At 43.3% G+C, this 15,553-nt stretch overlaps 1 protein-coding gene across 1 annotated transcript; it reads right to left on the bottom strand.

Moving 5' to 3' along the window:
* Positions 1-489: 489 nt before the first annotated feature.
* On the bottom strand, positions 490-9,884 carry PSMC1 (proteasome 26S subunit, ATPase 1). Its single transcript, XM_083837993.1, has 11 exons — positions 9,784-9,884; positions 9,306-9,359; positions 8,421-8,517; positions 7,903-8,027; positions 7,108-7,293; positions 6,782-6,910; positions 5,104-5,200; positions 4,771-4,960; positions 3,265-3,416; positions 1,333-1,487; positions 490-800 (listed from the first exon to the last, which is right to left on the bottom strand). Exons 1-11 carry the CDS (start codon positions 9,784-9,786, stop codon positions 666-668), a joined length of 1,323 nt encoding a protein of 440 aa, XP_083694119.1. The 5' UTR covers positions 9,787-9,884; the 3' UTR covers positions 490-665.
* Between the last annotated feature and the right edge of the window lie 5,669 nt (positions 9,885-15,553).

The raw sequence follows: 15,553 nt of genomic DNA, 5'->3' as shown, positions 1-15,553 counted from the left end.
AGCATATAGTGTTTAGAAATGAATGAGTTAGAACTGCCCTTTGTTAATGTTACAAGTGCTTTTAACCAAACATATTTAGGTCTTTACACTAATATCACTGAGTAATCTGTCTTGCTTCTTGGAAGCACAAATGCTAGATACAGGGTACTTTTCCATAACATACAATACACTTTAAGAGTTTAATTTTTTCATTAATTTTTACGTATATATTACTTAGGAAAGTGAGGTACTTGGAGGTGACTTTTGTACTAGTTAGGCAGGCATGACCTGCCCCCCACTGCCCCAGGGGAAAAAAAAGGTACTCTAGCTCTAAGAATAGAGGCAAGTTGCAGTACTTGTGTAAGATGACCCTGCCTAACAAGGACCGAGCAGTGGGGAACCTACTGATGTGCTCTTCACTATGCATGGGGTGTGCCAGCACTTCTTGTTGGAAACAAGTCTGACTAAAGCAACAACAGTGTAAGTAACTCTTAATTATCACCAAAGCAGTTCAGTTCAAATAAATGTTTTATTGGGAAACAAAGTGTTACACTGACTGAAAACCATGATCCACCAGAACTTAACCTCTTCAGGAACGAGAATTAGCTAGACTCTCTGGTTTTACACACAACAGTCATCTCAACCAGGAAAGAGTTCCCAAAAGTTCCTGAACATGCAGAGATAACTTAAAGATACAGTCCCTCTGGGGTTCCCTCTTGCTTCTTATAGAGAACATTCTCTTTTGATTTTTTGAAGTCTTCATTTGTTACTTTCATTCGCCGTTCCCTCAATGCCATCAACCCAGCTTCTGTACAAATTGCCTACAGCAGAGAAAGCAAAAGTAAGTTACTGATTCTGCAGCTACTTCAAACAACACCTCAGAAGATAGCTAGAGCTATACGAACATTCTGCTCAGGCTGTAGTGGTGAAGATTGTTAGCAAAATTAAAATTCAGTTTTCGCTACTGTTTAGTAGCACTGAAGCATGTAACACCATCTGGATAAAGCCAGATGTCTTTCCATAAATTAGTGGTTGCATGACAAAAGAAATGCAGCTTCACAATAATTCCCATTTCCCTCCTCCCCACAGAACAAAGGCATCCAGCTCCTAACTGTATACTGTTACACTTCTGCAGTGGGGTGACAAAGGAAAGTTAATGCCATGTGGTAACTCTAGCAAGACCTTTGTTTACTTCAGCCATAGTATGCTTCTTATCCTGGACTGTTTTGCATGATTAACAATATCTTGGATGCTTCTGCATGATTCCATATTCCTTTTCTAATTTATGAAGTTTTGGATACAGTTAAACTTGGGACTTAGGTTTTGAACTATGAACAGTGGTAGTGTACACACCTTAATATCTGCACCACTGAGATCATCTTTTGCCATAATCAGCTCATCCAACGTCACATCGTCTGCCAGCGTCATCCTGCTTGTGTGAATCTGAAAGATTCGTTTCTTGGTCTTCTCATCAGGTAGAGGGAACTCTATTTTCCTGTCAATACGTCCTGCACAAAAGAAAAGTTCATGCTTAGTTATTTGATTGTTTTTTTGTGTGCATCTAGTGGAAAAAGAGCAGGAAGAACATTTCAAATTTATACTGATGGTAACTATCTTCATGCCAGAATCAATCATGTCTTAGAGCAGAAAGTGAGATCAGACAGTTCTGTTTGTAATGAACACAAAGGTGGAGCTGAAAAGAGATGCACTGCTGCTTTGTAAAAGCCTGTGTGACTGCAAGTAAAAGGCATCTTATCTGGGAGGCATCAAAAACCCTAGCTTCCTTGAGTCGTGTAAATATAAGAGTAATTCATCATACCACAGAGAAGTGTTAATCCAGTACTTATACTCTAGTAACACACTTCATTTTACTCTGAGATTACATTTAACTCTGACGCTAAATGTAATTTAGCTTCATTTAACTCTGCCACGTACACACAAAAAGAAGTTACTGTGGCAAGATGAACCCTTCCTATATAATTAACTTCTCAAAAAAAAAGGTTAGAAGTGTTATGTAGTACTGTAAAACCTATATGAAGAAAGAAGGCTTTGCATAAGTTCTGCTGGAAGTTCCTACCAGTTATTTCCTGAAATCCCTACTGCCAGAAAGCTGTTCCAGCTCCTATGGTTCCAACTTACTTAATAAGCATTCCTTTTAAAGATATTTTCCATCTCCAGATCACGCTCATTATCCTCTAGTTTTACAGTATTACTTCAAGGGGTTGATGGTACCACATACAGTATTCCAGAGTAAAACACAGACTGGTAACAGTTTACCAAGCTCGTGCCACAGTTGCTCAAGCACTGGTAATTTAAATACATAATAGGCATAGGAGGTTTCTTTCCATTTAATTTCAGAGCACCCTAACTTGGCTTTTAACATCAGCACAGTATTTTCTGCTCAGTTCTCAAACAACACCTGCTGTTGAGTTGGAGGGGTAAGCCTAAGATGGAGCCAAAACCATCTTATTGAAAAATCACACCTCAGCAACTTCATATGGTGAAAGTTCTCTCTAAACTCCTTGGTTCCATACAGTCTGTTGACCACTCAGATGCATTCATCTAGAATTATTTTGCTCTCTATTTTACCTGCGTTACTTAAGAAAAATATCTTTACAATTCCTTCAATACTTAAGATTTACTCGAGGACTCTACCAGGAAGCTTATTCCCTTGATCTCTCTGTTGCTTTCAAACTTCTCGTTTAAAAGACACCACCTGTATTTATGCAGGTTTTGGTACAGTTTTACTGGCCATTTAAAAATAGTATTTGTGTCTGTTCAAGCTCTTGGCTCAACGTGTAACACACATATAAAAATAAGATACTATTTCTTCCTCACTCATCCCCGAAATAACAGATCACTAAAGAAGCAGACCGGTATCACTGCATCAAAATCCACCCACTGTTCAACATAAGGTCTCGCCTATTGAATTCAAATGGGAACGCCCTACTTTCCCCAGCTGCTGAAGGTGTTAACAAAATGCTGCTGCTCCACTACGTACCCATGTTAACAATCACTTCCCAAAATACAAAGGAAGAATGTTTTAATTATTTATACGTATAAGAGGAGTTAGCACATTTCTTCTCCTGCCCAGGTTTTTCTTCCATTTAGAAACTCGTGAATGGGTTCTGATTTTTAACAGACACACCAGCATAGATGAGATGGTGAATAGAGACAAACCACTGACATGCATTCTTCTGACCAGCCCATGTGTTTAATAAGCTGTGTGACAAGTCCTTCCACAGGGGGAAGTGCCTTAAGCATACACGCTGGGAAGTCTCTTACCTGGCCTAATTAGAGCTGGATCCAGCGTTTCTATTCTGTTTGTGGCCATGATAACTTTAACGTCCCCTCGAGAGTCAAACCCATCCAGCTGGTTCAGCAGCTCCAGCATTGTGCGCTGGATCTCTCTCTCACCGCCTGAATTTGAGTCATACCTTTAAGACAACAAAATAGTCAGAAAAAGCACTATGCAAATTTAAGAACATACTTCACGTTAACTGCCACAAATAAAAAAACACAGTCTTTTTAAAATGCCCGTGTTACAACAGAATTTTAAACATTCGCCTATAGAAAGCAAAAAGCAGGTTTTCACAATCTAATTGTGACATCTAGGTAAGTACAGAGGCACTGAACTATTCTTGTAGCTGTGCAAAATAACAGCAATTACATGAAGGAAGTCTGTTCTTTTCCAATGTCTGTAATATAGTTGGAAATCTCATCTCTCCTTAACACATGAACAAAAATGTAAAAAAAAAAAACCACAAAACTAGTTCTTAAAAGGACACGCATCCAACTTGGAAGAAAATAAAGCCGGACAGTTGTTTTTTCCCTTATGCACACAGGCACAACTGTATGCTTTTCAGCCTTACTAATGTGGCTCCTGGTTTTACTCTGCCCTTCCTAAAACACAGGTACCAGGGGATAGAGTTCTGTGCTTTAGTCACTTCACTTTGCAAATACCAGACTAGGTACTCCATACAAAAAGCCTCATCCATGTTTAGGAACAGTCTGAAGCAACGTAGCGGTTATGAAGACTTCTGAGTGTTACACACTTCCCCATCAGCCCCATCTGTTCTACATAATGCTGAAATACGGGGGGCAGAAGCTCCTTTATACTAGAGATTCAGGCTGGCAGCTGCGTAGTAAGATATATGAGCATCATTTTGTTTTATTTAAAGGAGAACATATAACTGCTTTAAAGCCTATCTGATCGGACAGCTCCAAGCAGCCTACGGAGTTTTCAAATACAGCTTGGCTACAGGCTGAACAACAGCTTAGCTTGACATAAGCAATGCTGATCAAATTCCACATCCGTGACATTACACTCTGTAGCTTCCCACAGAACGTTCTAAAAACTTAGTTGTAACTGTTCAGCTACCTATTTAGAAAGGCACACAACACATCGATGTACTCGGTGTTAAATACACTGCTTTACTCTTGAATCACTAAAGCCAGTTCCTGTGTTTGCACTTGCACTGAAAGCATGCCATAAGACACTTGCACAGTGCCTCTTCCAGTGCAAGACGCTGTGTCATGGAACCAGGTAGCAAGAGAAAAGAGGTTAAATCTCTGGTCACACCTGTTTAACACAAAAACGTTGTGGTATTTATGTTAGTCTGAATAGTTGACTTCTTACCTGCAGAAAATTGCTTAAATCAAGAATATTACAGAAATGGTAGCAGAGCTAAGAAACAGGGTATCAACATAGTTGCAAAAGATGACTTTCCGGTAAGCCTTTTATTGTCCTTGGCAATACCTCTGTGCGAAGTGGAAGCTACAACACCGTACCTCTTTGTACCAATGGCATCGATTTCATCAATGAAGACAATGGACGGAGCATGCTCTTCAGCCACACGGAACAGTTCTCGCACGAGCTTTGGACCATCACCCAAGTACTTCTGTATAAGTTCTGAACCAACAACTCGCAGGAAGGTCGCTGAAGTTTGGTTTGCTACTGCTTTGGCCAGTAAAGTTTTACCTAATTGCAAAGAAATACTGTAATTAGTCTGCAGGCAAAATAAAAGAGTCATATCAAATTTGTGACAGACGTGGCAGTGGTTTAACGCTACCCAAGTAAAATTTATTTTTCTTGTGCTAGCTTGGTACAGAACTCTAAGATACCTGTGCCAGGTGGGCCATACAGAATGACTCCTTTGGGCGGCTTTATCCCCATCTCTTCGTAATACTCAGGATGGGTGAGGGGAAGCTCCACAGACTCCTGCATCATGACAAAAACAAACGTGTTTTTATAAACAGTGAGCACTCTCCACAGAAGATCTCTGGGGTTCTTCAGGACTGCATTAATAAAAGGCAAAAAGAACGCAAGTAATTGCAAGGCAGACCTTGAAAAAACATGCATCTCGGTTGCCTGCAATTCTAAGGCAGGCAACTATTCTACCCAAACAGGTCTTCCTATTGCTTCTCTTCCACATGTCAAGCTGAAGCAGTGAGAGTCCCCCCCTCCTTCAATCTAAACACAACAGGCTGAATTTAGAACTCAGATCCTGGCTCCCAAACGCTCATACAATACTTCGGGGGGAGGCTTTCCTTTAAGGATGCTTTCCACTATGAGCTACCAGACGCTACGGATGAATGTTTTAAGTGCATTTATGATTTTGGATGTGTATCCAAAGCAAAAGAGTTGAGTTGGCTGTTTGACTGAGGGTGTTGGTTGATGAGAAGCGCAACACAAGCCAGCAATGTGCACTTGCAGCCCAGAAAGCCAACCGTACCCTGCTGCATCAAAGCAGTGTGGTCAGCAGGTCGAGGGAGGTGATTCTGCCCCTCTACTTGCTCTTGTGAGACCCCACCAGGAGCCCTGCGCTCAGCTCTGGGGCCCCCAGCACACAAAGGGCACGGACCTGTTGGAGTGAGCCCAGAGGAGGGACACAAGGATGCCAGAGGGCTGGAGCACCTCTCCTGTGAAGAGAGGCTGAGAGTTGGGGTTGTTCAGCCTGGAGAAGAGAAGGCTCTGGGAAGACCTTAGAGCAGCCTTCCAGTACCTGAAGGGGCCGTACAGGAAAGCTGGGGAGGGACTTTTTTTCCAGGGAGTTCAGTGACAGGACAAGGGGTAACGGCTTTAAACTAAAAGAGGGCACGCTTAGATTAGATGTAAGGAGGAAATTCTTTACTCAGAGGGTGGTGAGGCACTGGCACAGGCTGCCCAGAGAAGCTGTGGATGCCCCATCCTTGGAGGTGCTCAAGGCCAGGCTGGACGGGGCTTTGGGCAGCCTGCTCTGGTGGGAGGTGTCCCTGCCCACGGCAGGGGGGTTGGAACCAGATGGTCCTTAAGGACCCTTCCAATCCAAACCGTTCTATGATTCTATGAGTTTTCACAGGGTTCGCTCTAAGCTCTGACGGTAGGAAAACAAACAAACAATACACCAAACCCCACAAGCGAACAAACAAAAAACCCCACCCTTCAAATCCTTCAATTACATGTCATCTGCACTTTTCAGAAGGCACCCCCTTATCTTTCAATAATCAATAACTTTACAACTTATACGCACTGCAAACCAATAAATTATCACACAGATTATGAGCTCAGTGCTTTATACATTCCACAGCAACTGTGGAATGTTTCTGTGCATACGGTCTGTGAATGGGTATACTACAAACTTAAAAGGTTTGTTTAGGTCCACGTGTTGCCTGTAGTGAAACTGAACCAAGAAATGCACTTGCAAGATACAAACCACCACCACACGAACAGCAGTTGCTTCTGCTGTTACTCCTTCAGGCTCCTGGCCTAACAGCTATGTTTATAGTTTACTTAACAGCACAAATTAGCCCATCAGAATACCTTGATTTCCTGAATCTGGTTGTCAAGGCCACCAATGTCAGCATACGTTTCTTGAGGAGCTTTCTCAACTTTCATCACAGTAACTAGGGGATCTGTGTCATCCATCAGGACTCCTATCACAGCATGAACCTAATGCAAGCATTAAGAGTTGTTAAAGAAAGCAAGCAGCATTGATACAAGATCAAACCGAAACCCAACACCCATACATTTAGGTGTGTGAATAAATGGCACTAGCCTCAGACCCTGCGACCCTGAGATTCTCAGAACAGAGGCCAGTTAGAACAGCAGAAGAGCGTGTGCTTCTTTTAGCAGCTCGCATAACTCACCTTATGATTTAGCAAAACAGAGCAGCCGGGCTCCAGCAAATCCTTGTCCACAAACGACAGAATGCTGACGTAGTGTTCTGATCCCACTGAGGTGGACACAATAGCGTGGTTATCATCAATGATCTCCTCCAAGGTACCCACAGACATCGGTGTTCCCCTCAGATCATCCACCTTTGATCTTTCCTCCTGTTGTCAAGGAGAATTCAAGAAACAACTTAAGAACACAGACAAAAACATTACTATTAATGGGTTGGGCCAGAATTTTGAGTGTTACCTTCATCTTAACTACAGCACAGCTAAAAGCTGACAGCACATTTGGGAGATTCATTGTATTTCTCAGTTCACTTTACAAGCCAAATGACAAACATTTTTTGCTATTGTTTCACTGCTCCAAAAGGCATAAAAGCACAGGCCAGTAACATAACTCACTATTATTTTAGTTCTACGGACACTAGCATATGGATATGCCTAGCTAAAATATTCTTTCTTTCTCATATGGGACCCGCACTTTCACAGACCACTAAGAAGCAAAAAAAAAAAAAAAAAAAAAAAAACGAACAAAACCAAAACCAACTACTGACTTATCTGTAATAACCTATGCTTGGACTAAACGCATTAAACCACTAGAAAAATACCCTACTTTCCAAACAGTAATTGAGATATAATGAAAAATTTTAATACACCTAACATTTAGAATGACTTACACATTCACGACACTTTCTTTCCATTGCTTCTGTATTAAGTAGCTTACATTAGAGCACTCATTTTAACATTAACAGTTCACTCAAAACTCACCTCTTGTTTCTCTTCCAAAGGTTTCATTTGTTCTTGATTTCTGATAAATTCTTCCTCCATTAACAGGTAATCTTTAATCCTCTCTAATTTCAATAGTTTGAGTCTGCACTGTGTGTGAGGAGTCACTGTAATCACAAGTACAATCATAATATTTTAGGTCAAGACTGACATGGTACCAACTGTTAATTCATTACCAGAATTTCTGCTTTATTTTCTGACAATACTTTCTATACAAGCAGCAATCACTAAGTAACATCACTGTGTAAATCTTGCCCCACTAAGTTTTGGTCAAAAAATCTTTTAAATGCTATTTCCCCTACTTTTCTCCTAATTTCAATGTCTGTCTCTTAAATGGGAATCCATGGGATGCATCTTGCATAACAACAATCTTATTTTGTATTTTTAAGTTTATACGAAATGAAACTGCATTTGGCCTTGTGGTTTAATCATTTATGTCTCGGGCTGTACATCCGGCCACATCTCGGGGACAGGACTGCTGGGGCAGGCAGAATGCTCACCTAGAGGGAGTTTGCTGGCAGCATCTGGTCCCTTTGTTTTCTTCTTCTTTTTCCCCACTCTGGTTGGAACTGGAGGTTCATATTTCTTCTTCTTGTCCTTATCCATAAAAGGAATTTCATGGGAAAAAAAAAATATCAGAATAAAAGCAATGAAAAAACACACACAGAGGTTAGGTACACAGACTGAGAGCTCAACTTCACCTGAACGACTACGTAACAAAATTGTTTCCTTTATGATATAGAGAGACAAGCCCAAAAGAAGTATTAACCTTATTTTCAAGAAGATTTTAAAATTTCTTCTCCTGCTTATTTTAGATTTCTTCCATTTTCAGTGAATACAGAACACAGAAGGCTGAAACCTGAACTAAACCACAAACCACTCGTACACGAGAGGATGAAGAAAACACTGAAGCTGAACACTTCTGTTGTTTTTAATCTACACATAACATGACTTCAGTTTGCCAGCTTATATATAGCTCGCAATATACAGTATTATGCTTCCATTTCCTAAGGAAACTGACCTCTAAGGTTCCACAACGTTATGTAAAGACCTCACGCAAATACCCGTACAGTGCCATTTTCAAGTCAAAACCAGTTACTTAACTGCCACCTTAAAGGCTTTCCTAACCCAGGCAGACTTCCAGGGCTTTTATTTTTATTTTTTACTTTTATAAGTAAATTTCTACTGCCAAATATTTTCAGTTTTCCTTTGCACCAAAGTCCCCTTTTGTATTTTTGAACGGCAACCTATTTTCTCCTGTGCGCATCCAGAGGAAATAACGTAGCTCTGGGAGCAGAGAAGAAAAAAAGTGACTTACAACCCGCTGCAGCCAGCCTCTGCAGTAGCACAGCTGTAAGAAAAGGCGCTTGTTTGGGTTTAGTTACCTTGTCATCCTTCTTGCCACCACCAGGACCGTGTCCACCACTTTGACTTTGACCCTGAATAAAATAAGATAAAACAGAAAATCACGAGGGCCATATAAACGTGGAAACGCAGCGATCCTGAAGCCTAAGCGCAGCTCCGCGTAAGCAGAAGGCCGGCTCAGACCCCCCTACCCGAACAAAGCCCCAGCCGCCTGCCAGAGGCGGACGGAGGGCTCCAGGCGGCGCGGCACGCCGCCGCTACGGGCGGCCCTGACCCTCACAGCACCGCGCCGGGCCGGCCCCTCGGCGCAGCCCCGCTCACAGCGCCGTGACTCGGCAAAACGCGCCCTGGGGCTCCTGAGGGCTCCGGGGTCCCGCCAGGGCGCTGAGGGGCGCTGAGGGGCGCCGAGGGCCGGGCCCGGCCCCCCCCCACCGCCCGCCCCCGCCCCAGCCCCGCCGCCCGTTCCCGTCCCCGCTCCCGTCCCCGTCCCCCCCTCACCATCTTCCCTCCGCGCCGCACCGGAAGCGCCGCGCCCGACGGCAGCCGGCAGGGGACAGGGCGGCGTTGGCGCTACGGTGCGCGGAGAGGGCCAGAACCCGCCGGCGGCGCGGGGCGGGGCGGGGCGGGGGGGGCGGGGCCGCCATTTGCCCGCCCGCCGCCGGCGGGAGCGCGGCGTGTGGTGCCCGCCGGGGGGGCGCTGGGCTGCTCCCGGCCGCCCTTTTAGGCGCTGCTGCCGAGTTACGCTTTCTGGTTTTCCTAACAGAAGAAACATCCCGTAACGGACAAACGTGACATTCTGAGCAGGCTGGGGGCGGCAGCTTTTGATTAAATCGTGTGAAACGGTGTGCTCTGCCCCTCAGTGCCAGAAATCAGACGAGCTTTCAACTCTGTTCCCCCATGAGATTTTTCAGAAATTCCTACAATTTAATTCACATCAGAACAAGAAGCTCACGATACTTAATTGCATCTCATCATCAACCAGCTGCCACAATGTTAATATCCATAAAAATGACGCTAAATCTTATAAAATTATATTAAATCTTCTGAATGTGTTGGAAAAGGATGTCTTAGTCGTGTTAGTTGTTACCTCACATAACCACTACCAGAGGGGTCTTTCTTGGAAGTTCAAAGCACTCTGGTAGTGTTGTGCCACAAGTGGAAAGCTTTGTGTTTGCAGCTCCTCCCTGCAGTCCACACCTGCCCGGGTCGGTGTCACGGGAGGTGCTTTAAAATACACCATCATGACGAAGTCATCGGTCACATCTTAGCCTTTGCAGATATACTGCGAAGTCTGCTCTCAATGTGTGGCCCGGTACTGTGAAAACAGATATGTGAACACTACAGAGAGTAGCCTGAAATATGGAAAGAATCATGGAACATCTGAGTTGGAAGGGACCCGCAAGGATCATCAAGTCCAAATCCTGGGTCCCCAAAGCTTTTCCCCATAAATAAATATTTTTTTCCCCAGTTCCCCCATAAATGAATAAATAAATAGAAGGAAAAAAAAAAAAAAAAAAGGAACAAAACCAGAGGTAAAGTTTTGCAATATTGATGGAAGGATCTTCTACTGAAACCGTGTCTGGACTAGCACACTGAGTACTGCCTGCAGCAAATGTTTCCAGAGTGCTACTGGTACTGGTTGTTCTCTACCTGTAGTGTGAGCTACCATGTGTTTTGATTGTTCCAACAATATAAATGGGAATTAACTTTGTGTATAAAAACCTAGCAGCTCTTCTTCCAAAAGTTTGTTTTCCTGTAAGATTTTTTCCATCTGTGTTTTCAAAATAAATGAAGGCATCCGACCTTGTTTTACAGTTATTTGCAGAGAGAGTAACTAGAAAACCTCAGTAATGAAAGAATGGAAATACAAATCAAAGAAAGTGAGTTGTTTTTTAAATGTACGTCTAGGAATGAAATCTAAATTTCAGGAGTTTTAATTGCCAATAAAGAGACATTGTGGTGAGTTTTCTGGTAGGACTCCTTGCTGTGAGCAGATCTGTGTGGGAATGCATCAGCAGAGGAGAAAGAGTGGTAAATATTCTTTGAATTTGTATTCAAAGTTACTTTTTTTTTTTTTCCCCTAGACCTGGTGCTTCCTTTCATCTCTTCCATCAGCTACTCAGTATAAAAGCAGAGTTTTTTTCTTGTAATAATTGCTTTTCCTACAAGCAGCCCTGAAAGAACACTAGTAAAGTTTTCCAGAAATCCCCCAAGTAGATGTACTACCTGTCTGCAACATTCCTGGGGAACAGCTGTAGAAACTTCCAGTGTTTCCACTGACATTCTCAACAGTAAAGCACAGGCTGAACACAAACATGTGCCCAGCCCAGAACCAAACACCTGTTTGGGGTTGGGCCTGTTTCCCACTGCTTGCACACACAGAGCTGGGCACAGGAGCCCTGTCCCTGTTTCGGGCCCGCCAGATTTGCTCCCCACCTGTCCCCTGCAGCACCCAAGTGCCTGCCTTCTTTGCTGGAGCAGTCACTGTGCTTTTGTAACACATACTTTATGGAATTTACTGTCTTACAGGATCATATATGTTTATTTATTTATTTAACCTTACACTGTATAGCTAAAAGACTATCCTCTCACTAAAATATATACACTTGTCCTCTCTTCAATCTCTCTTTTGATTCAGGTATACCCATATTTATTTACAATTATACCTGCAACTGGTAGGACTGGTTTCACAGAATCATAGAATCACTAAGGCTGGAAAAGCCCTCCAAGACCATCTTGTCCAACCATCACCCTACCACCAATGCCACCCACTGAACCATGTCCCTAAGCACCACGTCCAACCTTTCCTTGAACACCCCCAGGGCCGGTGACTCCACCACCTCCCCGGGCAACCCGTCCCAATGCCTCACTGCTCTTTCTGAGGAGAAATGTCTCCTCATTTCCCACCTGAACCTCGCCTGGCACAACTTGAGGCCATTTTCTCTAGTCCTATCACTAGTTATCTGTGAGAAGAGGCCGACCCCCAGCTCCCCACACCTTCCTTTCAGGTAGCTGTAGAGAGCAATAAGGTCTCCCCTGAGCCTCCTCTTCTCCAGACTAAACAACCTCAGGTCCCTCAGCCGCTCCTCACAGGACTTGTGTGTTCCAGGCCCTTCAGCGGCTCCGTAGCCCTTCTCTGGACGTGCTCCAGGGCCTCCATGTCCTTCCTGTACTGAGGGGCCCAAAACTGAACTCGAAAAATTACCGTGCACCGCCCGGGAATCGAACCCGGGTCGCAAGAATGGGAATCTTGCATGATACCACTACACCAGCGGTGCAGCTTTGATTCAGGTTTCTTGTCACTACTTCTTATAAAACATTTTAGTGGCTTGTAGCTTAGCAGTCATTTGAAGTGGGATAATTATTTCATAAGCTCACCAGAATGGTAGGAGTGTGGGGTGAACCTAAAGGCTCAGCTTTGCATTTCTGAACTCACAAGACACATCTATGATAGCAATCCGTTTTTGTAGCTTTTATAAATACTAGGAAATTATATATGAGAGTTACATTAAAAGGATGTTGTCAAGATTGCCATTAACTTAAACACACACTATGAAACAGTTGTGGCAGAAAACAAGAATCAGAAGGGAAATACTGTGTTTTTTAAACCAATTTCCTGATTTGGGGTGATCTGGTTAATGGTTTTGAATTCTTGGGGTTGTCAGTGCTGATTAACTGTGAGTGCTACAGAAATTCACTTATGTAACCTGGCTGCATGTCTTAGCTATCAACATCCAGATTTTTGGTTTAGATGCAGAGCATGGATAATAACAAATTAGGAAATGTGAAGAATAAATACGTTTAATGATCAAAGTGCCTCTGATTTTTGTGTTGCCCTCACTAGAAAGAAAAAAAAGTGAACAAGCAGGGGTAACCAAAAAAACATAAAGTCCTTTGTTTGCTAAAAATGAACATAGCCTTAGGAGCATCAAAAAGCTGCCCCTTCATATCAAAAAATGTTGAGCATTGTTCAGAGAGGGTGATTTATTTTATTTTATTTTATTTTATTTTTGCAATGTGTTTTTCTTAGTGTTTTTTATTCCCTCTTCTTTATTCTGAAATAAGCTTACTGCTGATTTTCTAGGCATATTTTAAAGCCCACATCTTTATTCCCAAGCATTTGGGGAAGAAGAGGGCAGTTGAGGTCTGGGGGAATATTAGGGCAGGGATTAGTAGCTAGCAGGGAGGTTTATTTTCCCTTTGTACATTGAGGAAATCGCTAGGATTGCTTGTACTGTTGAGGTTAATCTGGATTTCTTAATACATGTCAAGGCACCTAAAGCTTTTTTAAATGTTTCCATAGATGTAAACAAACCTCCAGATAAGAAAAAGATCACTCTTGTTATTGCAGCTACATGTAGTGGGTTTGGAAGACATTCCCACCACCTGCTGACTGGCACGTGACTACATGAAGGGTAGTTATAGGCAGGGTGCTGACTCCCTGTAGGCTCCCCTCGGAATCAGCCAAGAAGTTTCTCCACCAGTTCAGAACCATCACCTTCAGGGAGAGTCTTTTAGAGTCTTTTACTTGACATTGCCCATCCAGCGAACTAGGGAGATGGCTTTTTTTAACCAAGCTGCTCACGTAAGTGCCTTACATTAGGCAGTGTGATTACCTTGTCCTTCTCCCATCACCAAGGCTAATATTATAATTTTAAAAATGGGAATGTCACCTTCACGTCCATTCTTTTCCTGACATCCACATTACACATGTGCAATGTACAATTCATTGGACGTTGTTCATTTTAAAAAGGAGTGGAAGCCTGTTAGTTTTGTCCCTACCCCCATCCTGGCTCTTAGCTAAAGCCCGTTTGGTATGAATTATCGGGTATGGATTATTGGGTATGTACAAATGAAGATAGCATTCCCTTAGAACAGAGTCACTCAATCTTCCATGACTTGTCTCATTAGTCAGAACGTCTGTGCTCTTCCTTGCCACGGCACTGTGTTTCCAAACTGCTAACAGTGGTGGTCCTTGTGCCTTCCCCATCCCCGGGATATTCTGCAGCTGCCTTGCTCTCAGTGTGGGTGAGAGCAGCTCTCAGCCTGCTCTGGTCTGCAGGGACTGCTGCATCCCCAAGGTGTCAGGAGCTCTTGCCCTGCCTTTCTTTCCCTGCACATAATCACCATGCTATTACTCAGGAGGAAAGACTAAACAGCAGCTAACAGCCACCTGCAGATTGCTCGTTTGAGTGGAGAGCCCCGAGGTGGCTCCCCGGCTTTAGCGCAGCTTTATGTTGCGTGAATTAGCATCAAGCAGCTGCCAGAGAATGGAGGGTTAGGGCTGCAGCTACAGGCTTAGCCCCCTGAAACATCAACGCATGTTCCCACCAGTGCTCCCAAAGACTCCTGTGAGAACGTTTACCTGCTCCAACTGAAGTAGCCGAAGTGGATAGACTCTGCTACATGACGGAAAGGAGATGATAAAACAGAAGAGAAATCCTCAGCAGCGGGACTTCCAGAAGAATGGGAAAGCCACATTTTCTCTGCATGGTTAGGAATAATCTGGGTGAACTTCATGTCCTTGAATGTGAAGTCCTCCATTCACACAACCTCAGTTGACGTTTATTGTATTCATAAACAACCTTATGCTTAGATTACTGTTGTGAAATTTTATTTCTTGGCTGCAACTACATTAAAGGAATGTTTAGGTGTACTAAAAAGTAAATGTTTTGACACCACTACATATAGTCTTGATTTGAATTTTTGATCACTGATGTTCTCTTTAAAAGACGGACACATGAGAAATGTTACAGGGAGCATTCTTTAAAAGGCGTAAGTAAGGTTTTATGCACTTGATTTTTGCAACTTAGATTTATATAAGCTGGGAGTATTCCATAAAATTTTATGTGAAGACAGAACTAAGTTTTTTTTTTTTTTTAATCCTTGAGGAAAGGAGCAAATGAATCTTAACCCATCTTAATGTACTGGGCACATGAATCTTAACTCTCCACTGGGAGGGAGCGTCATGAAGGGCTACAGGGCTACCTAACAGATGGTTAAACTTCAACCGTCTAAACAGATTGTGTGAAAACACCTTGGACCAGGTCTCCAGAAGTCTGTGGGGCTGCAGAGGGGCAAGTGGGCGCAGGCAGGGCCATGCCCTAAGCAGGGTCCTTCTGCCAGGGGCAGGCTGAGGTGCTCTCAGCAGCCAGATTAACTCACACACCACAGCGAACGAACCTGCGGCAGCTGCCAGCACGTTCTTTGATACCTGCTGGCTTTCCCCTAGGAGCCTGGGGACACCTCTTGCACCTGCAGCTGGTTT

This window comes from Anser anser (genome assembly GCF_964211835.1).
Source record: "Anser anser genome assembly, chromosome: 5".
Classification (NCBI taxonomy): Eukaryota; Metazoa; Chordata; class Aves; order Anseriformes; family Anatidae; genus Anser; species Anser anser.
Note: the sequence above shows the minus strand (reverse complement) of the source record. Positions and strands in the feature narration are given on the sequence as shown.